This window comes from Symphalangus syndactylus, chromosome 2, assembly GCF_028878055.3.
Source record: "Symphalangus syndactylus isolate Jambi chromosome 2, NHGRI_mSymSyn1-v2.1_pri, whole genome shotgun sequence".
NCBI classification, from domain to species: Eukaryota; Metazoa; Chordata; class Mammalia; order Primates; family Hylobatidae; genus Symphalangus; species Symphalangus syndactylus.
In genome coordinates, this window is record NC_072424.2 from 57460631 (window position 1) to 57483595 (window position 22965).

Sequence of the window (22965 nt, forward strand, 5' to 3'; positions counted from 1 at the left end):
ATTTCTGCCATGATGTCTGTGATTTTATTAACAAGCTGAATAGTTTGTTTTAGGTTTATTTATTTATTTTGGCTATACTATGCAAACTTTTCTGCCTTCAAGTAAAAGTTTTATGTGCTTATATTTTTACCTTTAAAACAAAAAAGATATTGAACTGCATATGAAAGTGTCATATTGGGCCGGGCGCGGTGGCTCACGCTTGTAATCCCAGCACTTTGGGAGGCCGAGGCGGGCGGATCACGAGGTCAGGAGATCGAGACCACAGTGAAACCCCGTCTCTACTAAAAAATACAAAAAAAAAAAAAAAAAAAAAATTAGCCGGGCGTGGTGGCGGGCGCCTATAGTCCCAGCTACTCCGAGAGGCTGAGGCAGGAGAATGGCGTGAACCCGGGAGGCGGAGCTTGCAGTGAGCCGAGATTGCGCCACTGCACTCCAGCCTGGGTGACAGAGCGAGACTCCGTCTCAAAAAAAAAAAAGAAAGTGTCATATTGAATGTATTTTTGGATTGGGGCCAGTCTTGATACCACTAGATCAAGTGTCTAAATCTTTTTGTCTAAGGCACTTACATACACTGATACATTTTCTCTCTTTATTATGCTCTAGAAAACCAAATAATCTTGGTTCTTAAATTCTTATAGTAAAATGATATAGAAATCATTCATTAAATTTTTGAAGGGTTTTTTGTGTCTCTATTTCTTCAGTTCTGCTCTGATTTTAGTTATTTCTTGCCTTCTGCTAGCTTTTGAATGTGTTTGCTCTTGCTTTTCTAGTTCTTTTAATTGTGATGTTAGGGTGTCAATTTTGGATCTTTCCTGCTTTCTCTTGTGGGCATTTAGTGCTATGAATTTCCCTCTACACACTACTTTGAATGTGTCCCAGAGATTCTGGTATGTTGTGTCTCTGTTCTCGTTGGTTTCAAAGAACATCTTTATTTCTGCCTTCATTTCGTTATGTACCCAGTAGTCATTCAGGAGCAGGTTGTTCAGTTTCCATGTAGTTGAGCAGTTTTCAGTGAGTTTCTTAATCCTGAGTTCTAGTTTGATTGCACTGTTGTCTGAGAGGCAGTTTGTTATAATTTCTGTTCTTTTACATTTGCTGAGGAGAGCTTTATTTCCAACTATGTGGTCAATTTCGGAATAGGTGTGGTGTGGTGCTGAGAGGAATGTATATTCTGTTGACTTGGGGTGGAGGGTTCTGTAGATGTCTATTAGGTCCGCTTGGTGCAGAGCTGAGTTCAATTCCTGGGTATCCTTGTTAACTTTCTGTCTCGTTGATCTGTCTAATGTTGACAGTAGGATGTTGAAGTCTCCCCTTATTATTGTGTGGGAGTTTAAGTCTCTTTGTAGGTCACTCAGGACTTGCTTTATGAATCTGGGTGCTCCTGTGTTGGGTGCATATATATTTAGGATAGTTAGCTCTTCTTGTTGAATTGATCCCTTTACCATTATGTAATGGCCTTCTTTGTCTCTTTTGGTTTTTGTTGCTTTAAAGTCTGTTTTATCAGAGACTAGGATTGCAACCCCTGCCTTTTTTTGTTTTCCATTTGCTTGGTAGATCTTCTTCCATCCCTTTATTTTGATTCTATGTGTGTCTCTGCATGTGAGATGGGTTTCCTGAATACAGCACACTGATGGGTCTTGACTCCTTATCCAATTTGCCAGTCTGTGTCTTTTAATTGGAGCATTTAGCCCATTTACATTTAAAGTTAATCCTAAGCCAAAAGAACAAACCCGGAGGCATCAGGCTACCTGACTTCAAACTATACCACAAGGCTACAGTAACCAAAACAGCATGGTACTGGTACCACAACAGAGACATAGATCAATGGATCAGAGCAGAGCCCTCAGAAATAATGCCGCATATCTACAAGTATCTGATCTTTGACAAACCTGACGAAAACAAGCAATGGAAAAAGGATTCCCTATTAAATAAATGGTGCTGGAAAAACTGGCTAGCCATATGTAGAAAGCTGAAACTGGATCCCTTCCTTATACCTTATACAAAAATTAATTCAAGATAGAGTAAAGACTTACATGTTAGACCTAAAACCATAAAAACCCTAGAAGAAAACCTAGGCAATACCATTCAGGACATAGGCATGGGCAAGGACTTCATGTCTAAAACACCAAAAGCAATGGCAACAAAAGCCAAAATTGACAAATGGGATCTAATTAAACTAAAGAGCTTCTGCACAGCAAAAGAAACTACCATCAGAGTGAACAGGCAACCTACAAAATGGGAGAAAATTTTTGCAACCTACTCATCTGACAAAGGGCTAATATCCCCCCCGCCAGAATCTACAATGAACTCCAACAAATTTACAAGAAAAAAACAAACAACCCCATCAAAACATGCACGAAGGACATGAACAGACACTTCTCAAAAGAAGACATTTATGCAGCCAAAAAACACATGAAAAAATGCTCGTCATCACTGGCCATCAGAGAAATGCAAATCAAAAGCACAATGAGATACCATCTCACACCAGTTAGAATGGCCATCATTAAAAAGTCAGGAAACAACAGGTGCTGGAGAGGATGTGGGGAAATAAGAACGCTTTTACACTGTTGGTGGGACTGTAAACTAGTTCAACCATTGTGGAAGTCAGTGTGGCGATTCCTCAGGGATCTAGAACTAGAAATACCATTTGACCCAGCCATCCCATTACTGGGTGTATACCCAAAGGACTATAAATCATGCTGCTAGAAAGACACATGCACACGTATGTTTATTGCGGCACTATTCAGAATAGCAAAGACTTGGAACCAACCCAAATGTCCAACAACGAAAGACTGGATTAAGAAAATGTGGCACATATGCACCATGGAATACTATGCAGCCATAAAAAATGATGAGTTCATGTCCTTTGCAGGGACATGGATGAAACTGGAAACCATCATTCTCAGCATACTATCGCAAGGACAAAAAAACAAACAGTGCATGTTCTCACTCATAGGTGAAAATTGAACAATGAGAAACACATGGACACAGGAAGGGGAACATCACACTCTGGGGACTGTTGTGGGGTGGGGCGAGTGGGGAGGGACAGCATTAGGAGATATACCTAATGCTAAATGATGAGTTAATGGGTGCAGTACACCAACATGGCACATGTATACATATGTAACAAACCTGCACATTGTGCACATGTACCCTAAAACTTAAATTATAATAATAATAATAAAAAGAAAAAAAAAGAAATCGTTCATTTAAGCAATTCTAGAGTACATATCATTGTATTACCCATACACATACCAAAATTATGACAGACTTCATTAAACGAAGCATTTTTGAATAATAAAGTTTCAAGTTTCATATGGGTTGAAACTTAATCTATACACAATTATCTCTCATATATTTTTCCCAAATACATATGTTATATATTTAAAGTAAAAGTTTGACTATATTATAGCTTCAGGTTTTATGGCTTTTCTTACTTCAATTTCATATCTCAAACAATAAAATGATTTATGCATGTTACATAGTTTTATACTACCTAAGCCAGATTTTTATTTTAATTTATTTTTAAATAGTTTTTATAGGTATAACCTTTTTGCATTGCTTTTCAAATTATCTTCTAAGACTTGGAGTTTCATGCAGCCTTTTATTCAGAATTTTCAAAAGGTGACCTTTGTCTTAAGCATAGTTTGTTCAAGTTTAAAATGCATTTGTTGACCATATTAATGCAACAGTAATTGAGCATCCACAGTTTATAAGGTATTTGGGTCATAACTTTAGAATTCAGGATAATGCGTAAAGGAAAAAATTTTAGTTTTTCTATTCCTAGAATTTTTTTCATTAAAAACATAAATGATAAAAAACTAATAATTATAATATTTTCACATTAGATCATATTTTTAACTTATAGAATTTTACCTAGTAGGCTTCTGCTTTTTACTTTTTATCATATTATTCACTTGTTTCCCATTTAACTATATTTTAAAATTTATATATTTAATATAGTTAGCAATACATTCATAAATTATTTTAGTCCAATTTGCTTTCTCAAAGAAAATGTTTTTAGATTTACATAATATTTTCAAGATATCAATAACATTTATAGGTTACTATAATTTTCATCAAAATTGATGTTTTAGCAAAATTGATGTACTCACTGAAAAGCTTTCAATCTGATAGCCATTTCTCTTAGTACTCAATATCAATGTACACATATATATTACAATTTATTTGAATTTATTAATTATGATGATAAAATGCTTGACATACTAGTACATGGTTGGGTGACAAGTGATTAGTGCTTTTGTAAATTGGAGAAATTTATTTTAGCTCAGTGATTTTCAGGGAGAGTATTTTGTCTTCTGGAGGCATCTTGGGAATTTCTAGAGTCATTGTCAATATTCAGAATAATTGACTGGAACAGTTTAATTTTAGGATGTGAGTGGTGAATGATGAATGTTATAAATCTTTCAATGCACAGAACAGTTCAGGCAAAGCAAACGTTTTTCACGGATTGCACAATTACTAAAAGTCGCAGCATATGTTAATGTGTGTATAAAACTTATATATGAATATCTACACCTAGATCTGAATTTCATGTCACATATTGGCACGAAATATTTTTACACAATTTTAATAATCATTGACTATATCAGGAATAAATTTTTTGTTAAATCAATAAATATTATTTTTCATTCAGAAATTTCTTAGAATTTTTTTAACCATATTGAAAAAAATACATCATCCTACTTGAGTGTATAACAGGAAATGTCTATTATCAGTCTTTATTTATGGCTACCGAACCCGCGGTAATTCTGTGTATGAGTGCAAAGAGCTAACCACTTCAATGTATCTTCTAGTTCAGTCATTCCTTAGTATTTTTTGTATAGAAATAGTGGTCTTATAAATTAGTGGTCTCTTATACTTTTTATATTAGAGTTAAGGAATCATCTTGGTTAATTTTTAATATTAGGTGTGTAGGTAGGATACATTATGAATTCCATTGTATGAAGTAAAGTGTGTGCTACAAAAACCAGAAATGCACTATTAACAGACAATGTTGGTCTCATTGATTTTAGTGTATCTGTTTCAGGAAGTACTAAGATAAGTAGATTATACACCATTAAAAGTATAATAGAAGATCAAAAGCAGACAAATATTTCAAAATTATAAGAAATAAATAACATCACAAACCACAAAATAAAGAAATAAAACACAATTCACATTTCAAAATAGAAAACAAAAATATTATAGACACATAAAATATATATTGGTTATTAACATCTATTAAATTACCTCAAAAATCAAACTAAGAGCGATTCTAGGTTCAGAGGTTCATTATAACACTTTGACTTAGAAGGATTAAAAAATATATAACAGAAAAACTCACTGGAGAGATCTTAATGAGAACAAGGCTGGAACTACAGACTTGATATATAAAGGTGGAATTTGAGATAGAAAGTGTTAAACCAGATAAAAAGTAGTTTTTATTTAGCTTTATGTTGATGTAATAAAGCATTTGCATTACAATCAATAATGCCTGCTATTAATTTAGGCTCCTGAAAGTATTTAAGTACATGAACAAGTTAAAAGATGAGGAAGTATAAATTGGATAGGAAGAAACACAATTATTGTGTTTTATAGATATGATGATGAATATAGTAAAATAAAAGAATTGATTTAAAAAACTTATTAGAAATAAAATAATTTTATTTTGTGGTCTACTGACAAATCTTCTTAAGAAATGTGTAGATTTCCCATAAGAAATAAATGTCGTTTAGAAAATAAAATGAAGACTAATATTTTATTTACAATAGTAACCCAAAAGATAAAACACCAAGGAATAACTGTTATAAATGCATAACAAAAGAAAATCTTAAAATTATAATGAACGATTTATGAAAGATTATTAAATGCCTTCAATTGCATAGCATGTTCTTGGGTAGAAAGGCTCAATGTTTTAAATATGGTAATTCTAAATTCATATATAAATTTTATATGGTCTCATATAAAACAAAAATAAATTTTTTGTTTTACTATGTATATAAAAAGAATAAAAGTTGAAAGAAAGAAAAAACTATAGGAGTATGAGAAAAGATATTAAAACAAGGTATTAAAATATGTTCTGGAGTGTTAAATCAAACACCTTCTACTGAGGGAGACAATGACTCATATATATGAGTCACATGCATATGTATATCTTATATTTAAATATATGTACTTAGCTATATGAATTTATTTTAATATACATAGCATTTATAATCAATGGTAGAAAAAAAATTACACCATTTAAAAATTTATCAGATAATTCATTTATGAAATAAAACTATCGCTTTCTAAAAGACAATGAGAGTGAATATTTGTATATCTTAAAATGGGGAGGCTTTTCTAAACATGACACAAGTTTGAGAAGCGATTAAAGGAAAAACAGATACAGGTGGTATATAAAAATATATAATTTATAAAGGCATAAACTCCAAAAACATTCAATCATCTGGAAAAAAATATTTACAGTACATTAGACAAAATGGTATATTATAGGTACTCCTGTTAAATATGTCCAATGTAGTACACGGGTTTCTATTTTTTCCAAAACCCATTAAAATTATGATCAAATGGAACAAAGAGCATGGGAGAGGAAACTATAGAATAAATAAGTAGATTACTCAACAGACTAGAACCACCAAACTAAGTTGGTAGCAGAGGGGAAGCCACTAAATAAGCCGAATACTCGAAAGAAAGACAGGCAATGTACTCATCAGTCATTCCTGAGGGTGGGACCATGGTGAAGCTGAAAATCAAAGAATTGATTGAAAGCTTTATGAGCACGCAGTTAAACTCCTGAGTTCTCTCTTTTATCTGTGCGAACAGCCTGTTCCATTCTTGAGCAATACACAGAGTCCAGGGATGTGGTGCAATACTACAGAGGAGAAATTAAGTAAAAATCTACTCCCAAAACAAAGGTAACAACGCATTTTTCCCTATTCTGCTCTAAAAATGTGGGTGGCCAGGCCACTTCCCCTGACTGTCACTGAGTGGATGTAGGTAAAAGAATACAGACTCTGAGAGAATTAGAGAGTTCTTAAACAAATTAGCCAGGTCTTTATTGATCACAGTGCAATAAAGTCACTAGAAAACCACTCACAATGAATACATGGAATTCCAAACCATATTTTTTGGTGATTTATTTTTCAATATAAGTGGAAAGCCAAGCATAACCACATAAGTTAATAAATTCTCTAAGTTCACAGCCAGAGACCAAAGTCAGTTAGGGGCTGGAAGGTGGGGAGAGAATTCAGAGGAAATACAAAGAAGAGATGCATGTTAAACTTTTGAAAAAAACTCCGAAACTTAAGACTACTTCCCTCAAAGTAATAAGAAAAAGGTAGAAAAAAATAGTTTTCAGATCTACAATATATGAACATTTTTAGTTCTCAAGAGGTCTAACCTAAAAATAATATACTTCGCTTAAAATAGGAAGTCAAGTAAGGAAAAAGATGAGGAATTTAGGAAACTGAGGATCCAAACCAGAAGACAGGCAGTAAAGCTTCCCAGGATGAAGGTGAAGAGTCATCCCAGAAAACACTATGAAGTGAGCCTGTGGATCTACCCATTCAGAAGAGGCATTTCTAAAGACAAAAAGACTGAGGCTGAGAGAATATCCAATGTATTTTGCATATTGAGGGACATGGGGAAGTAATGATGACTGGGTGCTTAGAATAAGTAAACAAAACTAAAAATAAAGTGATTAAAAACTGCCAGGAAAACAAAAATGTTCTGTAAAAGTAAATGCATATGACCTCTTTCAGCTATAAATGATATCACTAAACACATAATTATATAAAATGAATGTTAATTTATCACAAAATTCACCTAACTTTATATTGGGAGAATGAAGTAAGGGCTTGGTGTGTTTATCTGTGTATCTGTGTGTGTGTGTGTCTGTGTGTGTCTGTGCGTGTGTGTGTGTGTGTGTGTGTTTTGGGGTAAGGAGCAGTGTAAGAATTGTAAATACTTCTCTTCCATAAGATGACGTCAATGAATAATGTCTAAATGTGCTTTTTTATTAAGTAACAAATGTAAAATATTTTATTTGGAAATACTGAGATAAATGAAAACACAAAAAGAGTTAAACATCTTAAAGTAGTTATATATAGGTGGCATGATGAGTTAGAAATGGAAATGCACTGTAATATTTGACCCTCAGAAGACACTATAGTTATTCTATAAGAAATATTTGCATTATTATAGGAATATTTACATAGTATTTGATGAAAATATAAATTAAAATAAACCAGAATATTAAAACGTGGAAATAAATTTAAAACCAAAACGCTTGGCATTTCAGAAATTTTGGACTACTTCCAATGCATCAGAAGCGACACTTTCCTAAGAACATCCCAATGAGGTTTCAAACAATGGCCATTGGAAAGCAATAGATTGCCGAGTTGTTTTTTTGGGGGGGTCAGGGGAAGGGTGTGGTGCAAAGGAGAAGGAAGTGTTGATATCTTAGTTTCTTTTGTGCTAATTATAAAATTAGTGTTAAAAATATGTTATTTATCGTAGAAAAATTACCAAAAATAGGTTGTTATTAGGAAAACAAAAAGGTAAATGACCAGTAACTTTGCAAAAAAAGTGCAGTTATTCATAAATTAAACACATAAAAATCATAGCAAAATAGGACAGATTTTCGAATCAGACTGGTAAATAGTAAAACCTTTTATGATATGCAGAACTCTCTAGTGTTTGGGAAGCCCAGCATTCTGTACATCATCCTTTATAGAGAGGGCTTTGATAAGAACTATTAAAATTAAACACTTGATTTCCTTTTGATTAAGGCCAATTCTGCAAAGGATTTATCCTATGGATCCTCTTTATAGAATCCACTGATATATTTGTACAAGGACTTCCATTTCTGTATAAATATTAGCAAAACAAATTAAAACACGTAGTAACTACAGTGCCTTCTGAGGGTAAAATATTATGGTACATGCATATAATAGAATATTTGCAACCTTTGAAAACAAATGTGCTAATTTGGATTGGTATCTCAGGCATATCATTAAATGGAAAGATAAAATTTCAGAGCATTATATATTACTAAGATATAATCATTTTTGAGAATTTAAATATATATATATATAAATATGTGTGTGTAGGTAGGTTTGTATTGTAGGTAGGTTGATATAGAAATGGTAATGCTAAACAATAAGGGAATGTGCCTAAGTTGTGTCAAAAATAAAATTTGAAAAATTCAAAAATTGGGAACAAGTAGGTTGTTGCTCTAACCACAACTCGTCAAATTTTAAAAAGACGAATACACAAGAAAAAGTATTCTCTTGAGGACATTAAAGCTCAATAAAACAAACATCAAATGGTCAATATAAAAATATATAAAATATAAAAATCAAGTCAATTACCATTTCAAATTTGCTATGGCCAAATGCAGATTCCTAGTTTCTACCCCAAATTTTCTCCTATTAAATCTTCCTCTTAATAAAAGGTGTCACTATCTCCACACAGCTCAGACTTAAAAAGGAATCATTCTTCATAGGCTATGTAGGTTTTAGAGACTTAAGCAAGATCCTAATAGATAACTGGCAAACTCTATTTCAATTACTACAGTTTTTGTTTGTTATAGTATCTGATTGAGCTAGTACTTCCATATTACTCTTAATTTTCAAAAATATTCTCAATGCCGTAAGCTTCCCATATATAATTTAGAGTCTACCTCTTGATGCCTTTATTGAGATTTAATAAACTAGAGATTAGCTCAGGAAGAATTATAAAGATATGCCTTCATATTCTTGTACAGGATATCCTGTTCATTTAGAAAGGACCTTTCCAAAATTTTCTTTTCATTTTCATGGAATAACAAATAGCATTATGACTAAAGCTTGTATAGTAGAGGCACAGAACTATATAATAATCTTGGCATTATACACAGGGCCCCATGTAGTCTACCACCCCAATCAGAACACTGTTAAAAGTGAAAGAGCACTATTAACAATTTACAAAGATATGGTTAAACAAGGCCTAGCACAGGCCAACAATTTTTTGCCATGTGGCAGTTGTTTTGAATTTACCTAGGATTTTTTTTTTCTTTTTCTGTATGTGGAGGGAGAAGAGGAAAGGTATTGAAGGGAAGTAACCATGTTCTATGATTTTATTTCATGTAACTTTGTTGTAAGGGTGTTTGATATAGTAGGTAACAGTTACTTGCCCAGTAAAAAATGCATTCAATACTCTTCTGTGAAATAGATGTGCAACTGAGAATTTTGCAGATGAGGAAAACAGGCACAAATATACTTATTTAACAAATATTTGAAAAGAAATAAAACCAAAGTTTTTTCTCCAAGACCAGTGATTTGAACACATCAAAGCATCCACTGTTCTTCCTACCATTAATAATCTCAGTGATCCTTGACAAATTGCATTAAATGGCTAAGTTCTTTACAACTACAAGAAGAAAGGCTTGAACTAATTCACCTTTAACATTTTTGCTGGCTCCCAACACTTACCATCATATAGAGTTATAAGTGTAATGACTTAGGTTCAGTAGGTTAATTTTTATTAATAATAACAAGCAAAGTGATTTGACATTGCTTTTCTCAGCCCATTGACATATTTATATGATAATGTTAAGTGCCCTTTGAATGCTTGGTAAAGAATTCTTGAAAATCGTGATACTTTAATGTTGTTTTCACCTTATGCTTTCTTTTTCAATTTATGTATGCATATAAAATATTCAAAGAAATGCATATGGATACATTATATAATGTATAATTATATTAAAATGATCTAATAATTTATACTAATAACTTATAACTATGCCTAGATATAGAGGAACCCAAGAAAAGTTGTTCAATGTATAATGATCAAATGAATTAGGCCTTGAGAACAGATGTGTGTGTGTTTCTGTGCACGTCTGTACTTGAAAGGAAGAAAAAAGTGAAAAATCTTTGTCTCTCTGACTCCAGAAAAATATCCCCACTTTTGTTGATAGCCAACATAGTTCTCAACATTAAACCTAAAAAATATTTCAAGTACATTTACATAAATTGCAAACTATTTCACAATTATCTTCACTTACAAGAAAACTATGTAAAAAACTACTAGAAAAATATATTGGCTAAATTGAAATTACTAAGGGAAAATCTCGTCAAAATTTGCAAATTCATTAAAAATGTATCTAAAACACTAAAATAATGAATGCATGAATTATGTTCATGTATTTAAGAGTACAGATATTTTAAAATTCAAAATATTATAGATTTAAAGAATAATATAAGAATACCTGGCATTGCCTTACAGCTACATCTTAAATAATTGCATTGAGTGACGAATTGAGTTTGAATAATTTTCTATATGTATATATATATATATATATATATATATATAGTTGCTACAAAAGTAGTTGTGATTTTTTTCCATTACTTTCAATGACAAAAACTGCAATTACTTTTGCACCAACCTAGTAATATATGAATACATACACGCACACACACACACACACACACATAGCATAAGCAGAGTTCATGATGTTATCCCAGCTAACATAGCAATTAAGTGGCAGAATATGTTTTTTAGACTAGATATATTCAGCACCAAAGTTATTTTTACTCATAATTCTGCACAATAATCAAAAGTAATTTGCCAAGAATGGACACTTTATGAAAATATTTTTAAAATGCACCCCACAACTATCTTCATTAAATAATTATTTCTGTGTTTTTAAATAAATGTGTGATTTAAATACTTAAATATATCAAAATAAAGTATATGACTAATTGAGTTTTTCATTTTTCTGTGTTTCAGATGCAGCTGTTCTCTTAGTTACATTGGCAGATTGTGTGTTGTCAATGTTGACTATTGCTTAGGGAACCAGAGTATATCAGAGCACAGCCTCTGCCTGGCCCTTTCGCACAATTGTAACTGTAGCGGTCTGCAAAGATGTGAAAGGAACATCTGTGAGACAGATACTGAAGATTGCAAATCTGTGTCCTGCAAAAATGGAACAACTAGTGTACATTTAATGGGATATTTCTTCTGCAAGTGTGTCCCGGGATTTAAAGGCAAGTTTTTTTTTTCCTGATAAATTAAATTTTCTAGTATATAATGTTGTTAATATATTTATTTGATATATCTCAAATGTGTCTATTGATTGGTATTGTAGTCTGATTTCTTATTTGGCAAAGTAAAAAAAAATGCATTCACTTGAATAATAGGATTGCTTCTTTGGGCAATTTAATCTGACTACACAGCCTTGCTCATGCAAGGAAGACTAATAAGGTCAGGCTGAAGCATTGGGAATATGATGGTATATGTCAAAGGTCTGAAGGGAAAAACAGGCAGCCATAAGCTCCAAATAACTTTGCCTAAACAGCTTAGTACTGCATTTCAACCTTTTGTTTGGCTGCGTAAGCACATGGAGTGACAATTTTTTCTAGTTTAAGAATAAAATTTGGTTTCAGTATTGTCTAGGTCAGTTTGATGCCGTGACGTTAATAACATTTAAGAAAAAGTAAAGTCACAAACATACTATATTCTCTGTATAGTCATAGAGAACAAGATTCAGTGTAGTAATAAGGCAGCTTTTAATGTTAAATATCAGAAATTAAGCATTCAAATTTAATTACTTGACATTTTTATGATTGGTCTTACATTGATATGATTATTTATAATAATTTTAAACTTACTATCATTACCTTATAAAATCAGAACAGTGGCCATACAGAAAAACCATTACATTATCACTTATAAAACAAATTTTTTTAAGTTTTGTCCAGTTGGATATTCTATTTTATTAAGCAGACCCAATTCGAAAAGTTATTTGGATTTTCATCGTAACATGAAAAATATTTTCCCTGCTTGGTATTTAAAGTAATATGTTGAAGGTTTTGGAAGCAATTTAAAGATAAATTCCAAAAATGGAAATGGTGATATCATTGGAATAAATGTATAGCCATCCAGATTAGCTTTTGTAAGGCAAAAATAAATTTGAGGGCAAAAATTCTGGTAAGCTTGCGAAAAAGTTGGTCATATTACTTCACATTCAAACACATTCTAAGTAAAAATAAAATTGCATAAATGTGCTAGCATTGTTAAAATATAAGTGTCTGTCTTAGAAAATATATGCGTATTATTTCTTTAACAATTTTCCAAATATCAGTAAATATATAGTTACGTAGTAATTTTACATAAAATAAAGAATGAATTTAACTGCATAATGCCATTACTAATAGAATATGTAATTTACCATAATCCTTTTGCATGGCTAAATACATATATGTATTTGCAAACATGATCAATGAATCATCTATTATTTTATATATCAACTCTATATTGGTTGTACATTATATGATCATTAAATATATATTGTGTATAAACTATATAGTTTTACCACATATATATGTAATACTTATTATTGGAATATAATATAAAATTGGTATGGCCTACTTCTCCAGGTGGGGTTAAACACTATTATGCTTCTTTCACTTTTCAAATTAAACCCAACACAAGCTTCACAGGCCCATATCATCAGCAAGGCCTGTATTTTCTATCCTGTCTTTTTCTTTCCACTGAATTATAAAAAATCCTCTGGCTTTCCTCAGTTCAGTCCTACTTCTAAACTCTTCACACAGTGAGAAGTAAAGGAACTGATCTGCCTAAACTTTCCCAGGGATGCAGAGTTAATCTCACTAAAAGCAGAATCTTTTGGGGCAGTTTAAAGTACATGCCCCTTTTTCTCTCCAGCCCCCTTCTCTTCCTCTATCTGGTTCCTTCTGTTAGTTGTATCTCCCTTCATCTTGAATTCTTCCCATCTGATTTCTCCCTTTCCACCTGGTTTCTCTCTCCATCATATGATCCTCCTCCTTCCCTTTCTCCCTTTGCATTTGATTTCTCCTTGCTGTCTCTTTTCCCCCCTCCATTTGCTTTCTCTCCCTCCGTCTCCAAACTCATGTGCTTTCTGAAAGCATTTTTAACATTTTAAACACAATGTAACCATGGCTTTTATATCAAATATAATCACCTTTTATTTCCCTGATCCCCATCACATTTTTGGAAGTTTAGCCTTACAATCAAATTTCCAGATTAAATGTCAGTCTCTGTATCTCCAGCCCAGAGGATCACAAACATTATGTTAGTAGAATCACCTGGAGGTCTTGTTACAACACGTTATTTGCCCCACGTTAGGAGTTTTTCATTTGGTAGCTCTAGCGTTCAGTATGTCTGGGGTGATGCTTACGCTGCTGGTCTGTGAACCACTCTAAGAAAACTGTTCAAAACCCAGTAAATTATGTTAATGAAGAGGAGTTGTATGGATCCTAAGATGTAAAATTCACTTTTGAGTGTGAACTACCATGAAACACAGCCTGAGGAAAGCAGCTAGTCCAATCTTCTCTGCAGAAACCACTAATCTCTGGATTTCTTGAAGAAGCTGATACATTCATTTGGTAAGGCCATAAGCTTGAGTGAATCCTACAGGATTTAAAACTGATTCCAATCAATTTTCTGAAACTCTCCAAAGATTTTTAACTCTGGGAATAATTTCAAAGAATGTGTTTTTTCAGGTTATAACCTTGTTGCTATTCCAATGTTGTTTATGTCTATAATATTTTAGTAATGAATTCAAAATTGATTTTTTTTTTTTAGTTAATATTCTTCCCTTGTCCTTTTGACACTTTCAGCACTACTGTTCTCTAAAATCTTTTCATGGTCAAAATAAGACCATGCAAGTTTATCGTCCTTCTTGATTTGAGTAACCATCTTCTCATCTTACTTTTCTTATAATTGTCTTGATTACCAGAGAAGTCTAGGAAGTTCTCCTTTAACCAATAGGAGGATTCAAATTATTAGGCATTATCAAGCCCAGCCGTTTCCTATTTGAGATGAGACTGAGATAAGCCTTATTGATAGATTTGCTAGTTTTCATCTAATTTCCATGAGGCTGCTATCCTAAAGCAAACTCCTTTTCTGATACAATCTTATATATTATAAATTTGACTTGCAAATCTTTTTGACTCTATTCTCCAAAATGCCAGCCAGACAACTTTATTCTACTTTTAGGTCTAAGTTACCTGGCAACACAAAACTGTTTAAATTTCAGGATTAAATTTTTTTCCGTAGGCCCCTTCCCTTTCCTTGTCTGCTAATTTTTATTTCTGTAGAAGTGTACTAGTATGTTTCAACCATGTTTGCATTTCAGCTGGAACCTAGCTCCCACTGTACAGTGCCAATTATTGATGCCTAATTTTCACTGTTCTACTATATTCCTTCAGGTTATAATTTCATTTTCCCCAAAGCAGTCTACAAGTACCTAAAGGGGGTACTTTATATACAAAGGAGTTATATACAAGAGAGAAACTTCTAGGTGCCTTCGTACTTCTAGAACACTCACTGGAGTGATCACACTGCCCAAGACTATCTCGTCTGCATTAGAATTGAACTACTTCATATTGGGTGTTCAAAACTGACCCAGTTAGTAAGATTTTTACCCTTGATTGCTTCCTTCCACATTCCAGTCTCTATAATTGAATAGACATTTAATTAACCTAGCCGTTATAATCACCAATTCTGTTAAGACCTCACGGATAGTTTTACAGAAAACAAATTTATAGTGTAGCTTATTTTGTGTTCTGATCTTTTAAAAACACCAATGCACAAATAACATTGATTTTATATCTTATATAATTGCTTTTATTTTGTATATCTTTTCTTTTGTAATTTATGCCTAAGAGGAGAAAGTAGGAGATATTATATAAGCCTGTTACTTGTATTCATGGTTTTCCCCCAAATTCGCCATGATATTGTAGTCTTCCTTCAGAAAATATTTCGTTTTTAGTCACTGGGGTTGTGCCTTAAATTCACTATTTTTTTTTGTTGGTATCACTTATCCCAGTATATTCTGTCTCTCATGGGGCTGCATGTACATCCCTCTCTTCATAAAAATTCCATTAACCTTTTGTGTCTGCTCAGGGCTTTCAAGACATATTGTAGGATCACGTCAAGCTCAATTTCATCACTCTGCACTATATTCTGACATACTGGCTCTTAAACCACTCAGCTAGTGGCTTAAGATCTCTGATGTAGGTAGAAGCAGGATCCTACTCTTTCGATATACTGAGAATTTAGTTCTTCATGAAAACGAGCCTCATCTTCGAAGCAACATAAGTCTTTTAGTAGACTCCCAAGATGAGTCTCCACAGAGCTGATCTGTCTCTAGGAGTATTCATCCCTAAATTCCCAGAGGTGAGCTCCTGGAGCATTTTCCTTTAGTTTTTGTCAACTTCCTACCCATTCATGTCATGGAAAGAACAACCTCCCTTACGAAAGGTTAACAATGGATTTCATGTACATATGTTTATAACCTCCCTTTTTTAAAATAACACATGAATATTGACCATCAGTGTATATCAATAAGATAAATACACAACCTCACTTTTTATGGCTTCAAAGTATTTATGTAAATGTATGCACCTAACTTGAAGAAAATTGCTAAATCAGAAAAAAAAAAACGTGAGCGGTTGTTGATTTGGTACAACCAAATCCTCTGTCATCATTTACGCTCCAACCAACAGTGTGTAGGAGGGCCATTTGGTCTACACGTTCACTATGCCAACTATTAATCATTGTGGTTTTGACTTCCCTCCACTCTTATGTATCAGATTATATCTCATTTTGATTTTCACTTCTTGCAGCAGCAAAAAAAGATTGAGTGCTTACAATGTGAAATTTTCACAGGCTCTTTACCACGTTTTCCTGAGAAGTGTATCTTACTTAGTTGCTATAGTTCTTTATAATTTAAAGATACAACTTTTATTACTTCTAGAGAGAATTAGATCTGCAAATAAAGGTAGTTTTTATTTTCTTTTTATTATTTACTTAACTAGTATTATATTATTTAATACCATTTGATCAAATTTCTAAGACAAAGTATAATATTAATGGTGAGAGTAAACACCCATTTTTTTCTTCCTGAATTTCAAAGGACTTTAGATTTTGTTATCATTAAACATGGTGATGGCTTGATATTAAGGAGATGATAAATAAGGTGATATCATTTCTAATTAAAACACATTAAATAGGAATAAAAGGGGAAGTAATAATTTAGCACAACATCTGTTTAATAAACTGACATTTTACTTTCATAATTTTTAAAGATTTTGCAAATTGCACACACTCATGCACTAACAATTTTGGTCTTTTAGATGTGTTTATTAGAAGTTTTGTTTATGGCTTTACAATGTTGCGCTGACTTTATACAAAGGTATGGAAAGTACTTATGACTCTAAACTCTAAAATATTTTAAATAAAGTGGGATAAATCATAATGGTTACAAAAATTTTAAAAATTCCTTAGGATTTGCTAAGAATTTGCTAATGTATATTACTTGAGTTACTTATAATATTCACATTTAAAAGTATAATTGTCATAGAATAACAATTCAATGATATGTAAAATTCTAGCTGTTCCAATCAAAAACTAATAAAACAAGAGGAAAAAAATGTAGACATAAAATCAAAATCAATTTTTTTCATCTTCTGTATTTTCTCTTTTAATAGCTAGACTTTTCTGCATGTCATTGTTATTTCCAAGAACTTATTTTCGTAGATTTATTCTCAAGGTTTTCTCTGATTTTTGTTTAATACTTTATATGTTTAATGATAGAATCCTTTCTCCATCTTTACTAAACTTTACGATGCTTTGTTCTTTGTGTTCTTTAATTTTTGATGTTTTGTTAACCCTTAGTCAATTTATTATTCTCTTTGTCGTTTAATAATAACAAGTTTGGAGCTACAAATACTTTGGGTATTGTTTTGCCTGTATTCTAAAAATATTAAAGTTTCTTATTTGTACTATTTTCTAAATAGATTTCAGACTTGATTTTCATTTCCACTTATGAGTAAATACGGCATTTGAAAGAAAAGACTTCTAAATTTACTTGGCAATACTTTTTACTCTTTTGGTACTAATTTTCAGTGTTATTGTATCATTAATAAAGAATATGATTACTAATCATTGCTTTTTGTTATTTTTTTTGCTCTTAATTTTTTTTGAAAAATACAGAAATGTAAAATTATTTCTTATTATTCTTCCAATTGTAGAGAATTTCTAGCACCTACCAAGAGGACTGAAAGGAAGGGTGATGAGAAAAATTCCTAAAGTTTGGCAGAAATACTGCTATGATTTGTTAGTGATGTGTGAATTTAAGAAGGAGTTAGGAATGTTGGATTCCTGTGACTCATCTGTGATGCTTGGCTTAGCATGTGATAATTTTTGAATAGTGCTTGGATATTTGGAAGAAATTTACTTTATGCATATACTTTAAAATGTCTTTTTCTGTGGTGTATATATCAGGCTGGGGGTAAGAATTACCTGAATAAATTTTTCTGAAAGCAGTATTTTGATGCCACCTCAAATATAACATCCACATATTTGGGAGTAGTCGTCAAGAAAAAAGGCAGTGTTGCAATCTATATACCATACTCCCATGCGGTTTTCAAGTATAGCTAAATGTTGGAAATTTGACTATATAACATTTACATCTATTTATAATAAATATAAATGTATATACATACACACAAACCCAATATAAATGAGTTAGAGGTCCTCATGCCAGTTGGTTTTAATAAGTTTCAAATAGTTCTAAAATTTTACCTTTTAAATTTTGAGCTATGTTATTTAGCATGTACTTAAAAGTTTCTTATCTTCTTTATTTTAATCCATATTTGTATAAAATAAACATATTTTCTTATTTAAATCTATTTATGGGATACTATTTTTGCCTTTATCTTTCATCTGGAGACTTCACCTACTTTCATTTTATGTAGTTAGTTTATATTAAGGTTTAAATATATGCCTACACTATTTGTTTCATCCATTCTGTTCTATTTTTCCTTTTTATGTATTCTTTTCAATGGATTGTTTTGTCAGTCCAATTTCCTCCTTTATTGATATTAACACTTAACTTTACTACTCTGTAATTGCTGAACCTAGGGATTGCAATACTTTTAATTAGCTTACCATATTTTATTTTATTTTATTATTATTTTTTATTACTATTATACTTTAAGTTTTAGGGTACATGTGCACAACATGCAGGTTTGTTACATATGTATCCATGTGCCATGTTGGTGTGCTGCACCCATTAACTCGTCATTTACATTAGGTATATCTCCTAATGCTGTCCCTCCCCCCTCCCCCCACCCCACAACAGTGCCTGGTGTGTGATGTTCCCCTTCCTGTGTCCATGTGTTCTCGTTGTTCAATTCCCACCTATGAGTGAGAACATGCAGTATTTGGTTTTTTGTCCTTGCGATAGTTTACTGAGAATGATGGTTTCCAGTCCATATTTTAGTAGATATTGGTACTTGTTACACATTCTAGACAAGGTAAAGGTCATAAATATTTAACCGCATTTAATCCCCTTCACATATATGTGCATACGTATTATTCCATATATCTTTAAAATAGCAGGAGACATTGTTATCATTTTATACATCCAATATTAGATTTACCCACCTTGTACTATTTTATTGCCCTTATTTATCTCCTACATTTGTGAAATTCCAACTAGTGTCTTTTGCCATATGTATGGTAACTTTAAGTAGCTCTTGTGTGTTGAATTCTCCATTCTCTAATTACCTCTTTCTTTCACCTTTATACTTAAAAGATGTTTGATGGTAGGAGGTCAATATTAATTAAGTAAAATGAAAGAACTGTACCAAAACATATGTATATATACACATATGTGTGTGTTTGTATCTATGAACATATATATACACATATGTGTTTGTTTGTATCTATCTCATATTCTTAGTCTTATAATAACTTTGACTCCTCTTTGTCCATTCTTATATTTTTTTAAAGCATACCATGGTACAAAGACTTTAGTGGAAGACTCAGACAGCTATAATACCAAATATTTCCCATATTTTTTGTCAGAACTTCAGCTATTCACTCCAGTTCTTTATTTATAGGATTCCCTCAGACATAATATGTTTGTCAGTATGTATGTCCCTTAGACGTAAGTTTGTCATTTCCTACAGGTCATTTATACTCCTTTACGTTCTGAAAAACAGGAAATTGAAAGAGGGCTAAAGATATTTAACAAATTTAAAAAGTCCAATATTTCAAGGCAATTATTCTGCTGCATAATTTTCATTTTATTTAACAACTAATGCATATTTAGTCCTATTAATAGAATACTGTTCTATACAATGTCTGATGAAATTATTGATGAAATCAAGGAAATAAAGTTGGGCATTATATTTTTGCCTACTTTGATCCCTGGACTTTGAGTGTACTGAAGGCTAATCTAACCAAATAGAATATAGGAGCTCTAGAAACTTTTTTGAAAGGTAATATTAAAGAAAAGGTTATGGGAGAGAGAACAGTTTTTCTTCACTTTGGAAGATTCTTATGAGTCCTTTGTGAATTTAAATATTTAAACATCTTCCCATAAAAAGGCAAAAAAACAAAAATTAAGCATAAAATTTGTGACTTTTTAAATGGCAAAGGAATTACAGACTCATGGAAAGTAGTGTGTGTTATTACAATTAGATGGCAGCTCTTTAGTACAACACGTTTTTTTTTTTTTTTTTAGAATCTGATTTAATTCTAAATTGGTTTACCCCAAACTCATTAAAATGTAAAATCTATACAAAAAATTGTTTGCATAATTATAAAATAATTTACTAAATGTTGCATTTCAGGAAGAAAAAGGTTATGTGCAGGAATTTAATTAGTGATCTGGCAACACAAAATATTTGATGTTGGTTCTAATTGTATGCACATCTGGGATTTTCTCCAAAAGAACTACATTTTTAAAGGTTAAGCATTTACATTAAAGTGTTATAAAATAACCATCTTGGGAAGTGACTCCAAGGGAAATGACCAAATATATTCATCATAACATGAAGTATTTGTAATGACATGTTTAGCATTTATGCTGAGCCTATTTCTACACTGTGGAGTGTTCCAAAGTAAATGGTAGTAAAATTATAAGTGTGAGCACCATTCATTCTGTACCAAAGTAGCTAAAGGAGACCTGCTTTCTGATTCTGTTTCATCTAAACATGAAATATCTTATTTTTTTTCAATTTTCCCATTATTGGTGTATAGACATTCTATTTCCCCTCTGTATACCTGCCCTACTTTACTATTAGCATAAATACTGAAAAGATCTTGATCTTCCTGGGGGCAATCCAATATATTAATATAAGGTGATAACGTTACTGAGCCCAAGACTTTTTTAAGCTGCTCCAGGCTTTACGTAATTTAATTATCTTACACATTCCCATTGAAGTTAAAAGAATCTCATTAAGAAATCGATCAACAATACAGCACCCATACAAATGAACAAATACAAAACTAAAACCCCATTCACTACTTTTAAAATTACTACTCTTCAATTAACTGCTTTTAAATCAAATATCAAGCAGCCCAAGACCACAGATAATTTTAAAATGTGGGTTTTTAATTTTAATGTGAATTTACACAGCATAACTAAGTGGCATATCACTGAGACTTTATTTTGATAGCTTGTTTTTCTTCCTTCTTTATTCAGAACATTTTTAGTACTCTCAAAGAAAGAATTACTGTTATTCTTTGGGTAGAATTTTTGGTGTTCATTTCTATAACTCTTATGTACATGAATAATATAGTTTTATCAACATTAAAGACATCACATATTAAATTTTGAAGATACATGTATATTTCTATGGGTTACGGGTCCTGATTTTTAATTCAGCACATTTAGAAATGTATTTTTAAAAATTTAATCAAGAATCTGTCTTGATGGATAGTCAATGACTTTTGCCTGTGGTATTAGAAAATGTAATATTTGAGCTGATCCTTGAAAGATGAATGGGATGAAACCGAGTCTTCCAATACTCCATGAAATGCAAGGTAACTGTAAACAAGAAAGAAGTGAGAGAAAGACAAGTCTACATTTGGCAGAGATTGAGATAATGTATAAGAGGCCAGCTTGTTAATTTGGAAGTGTGATATATGCATACTGTATAATTAATTATCAAGCAACTGAGAAATAACTAAATGAGAGTAAATGAGAATAGAGATTAAAATGAACAGGTCTAAGTATGAAAATGACACATTTCCAATCAGAATTAATTTTCTGGCTGCAAATTCTAATATAATTTCTGTGTTTAGATTTTTTAAGGCACAATATGGAAGTGATTGGTTAGAATTTCCCTCCTGTGACCTAGTAGCTTTGCTAACCCAGAAAAATTTTGGTGTTAACTTAGGCAACCTCGTGATGGGTGAAGGCCAAAATAATCAGTGAACTACCAATTTCGTCACCCTCCAGAATACTGATACAAGTTGTGTAAGTTCCTACAATACCTGGGGAACTTTTTCTCCTGAATTTTTATACCATTAGAAGTTAAATGATGTAGTTGTCAAATTCCATTCTCTTTCTAACAGATACCAGGTTAGCTCTGCATTTATAATTCAATGTGATATGACAGTAATATTTCTTGATTTGTACACTTAGGACATTTTCTATCATTTAATACAGTCCTATTTGTTGACACTATACAATTTATATTTTCATAATTTTTAAAATTTATCTGAAAATGTTATTTTGCAGCTACATTACATAAACAGCCTCCAAAAGCTACTGAAGGAAAGTACCTTTCCAAAATGATCTTTTTTATGTATAGAAGATAACATGGCTTTTCTTGCTGTTAGGGCACTTCTTAAAAGATTTCTAATCTGTACAATTTTCAAAAATGCTGACTAAATGTAAAAAGCATTATAAAACAGCATCCAAAAATGCAAGAGAGGAATGATACATTTTTTGCATTCCTCAGAAAACTATGTGATTTCTCTATCTTTTGTTATTTTTGGTACAATGTAAAGGTGATACTGCCCTGCTCTCATAAATGAAAAGTTGATTGTCTTTAATTTAAATTCCATGGAAAACAGAAAAAAATGCAAATTATTCATAGTAAAATAGCTGCAAAATACAATTGCAGAGTAAAA

The 22965-nt window shown here is 31.9% G+C and overlaps 1 protein-coding gene across 1 annotated transcript in view; it reads left to right on the forward strand.

Annotated features, from left to right (window-relative positions):
• EYS (eyes shut homolog) overlaps window positions 1–22965 on the forward strand; it is a 2088383-nt gene that overhangs the window by 448737 nt on the left and 1616681 nt on the right. The window contains exon 13 of the mRNA XM_063618766.1: window positions 11776–12032. Within this exon, the coding sequence (XP_063474836.1) occupies window positions 11776–12032 (257 nt within the window). The remainder of the gene's footprint in view (window positions 1–11775; window positions 12033–22965) is intronic.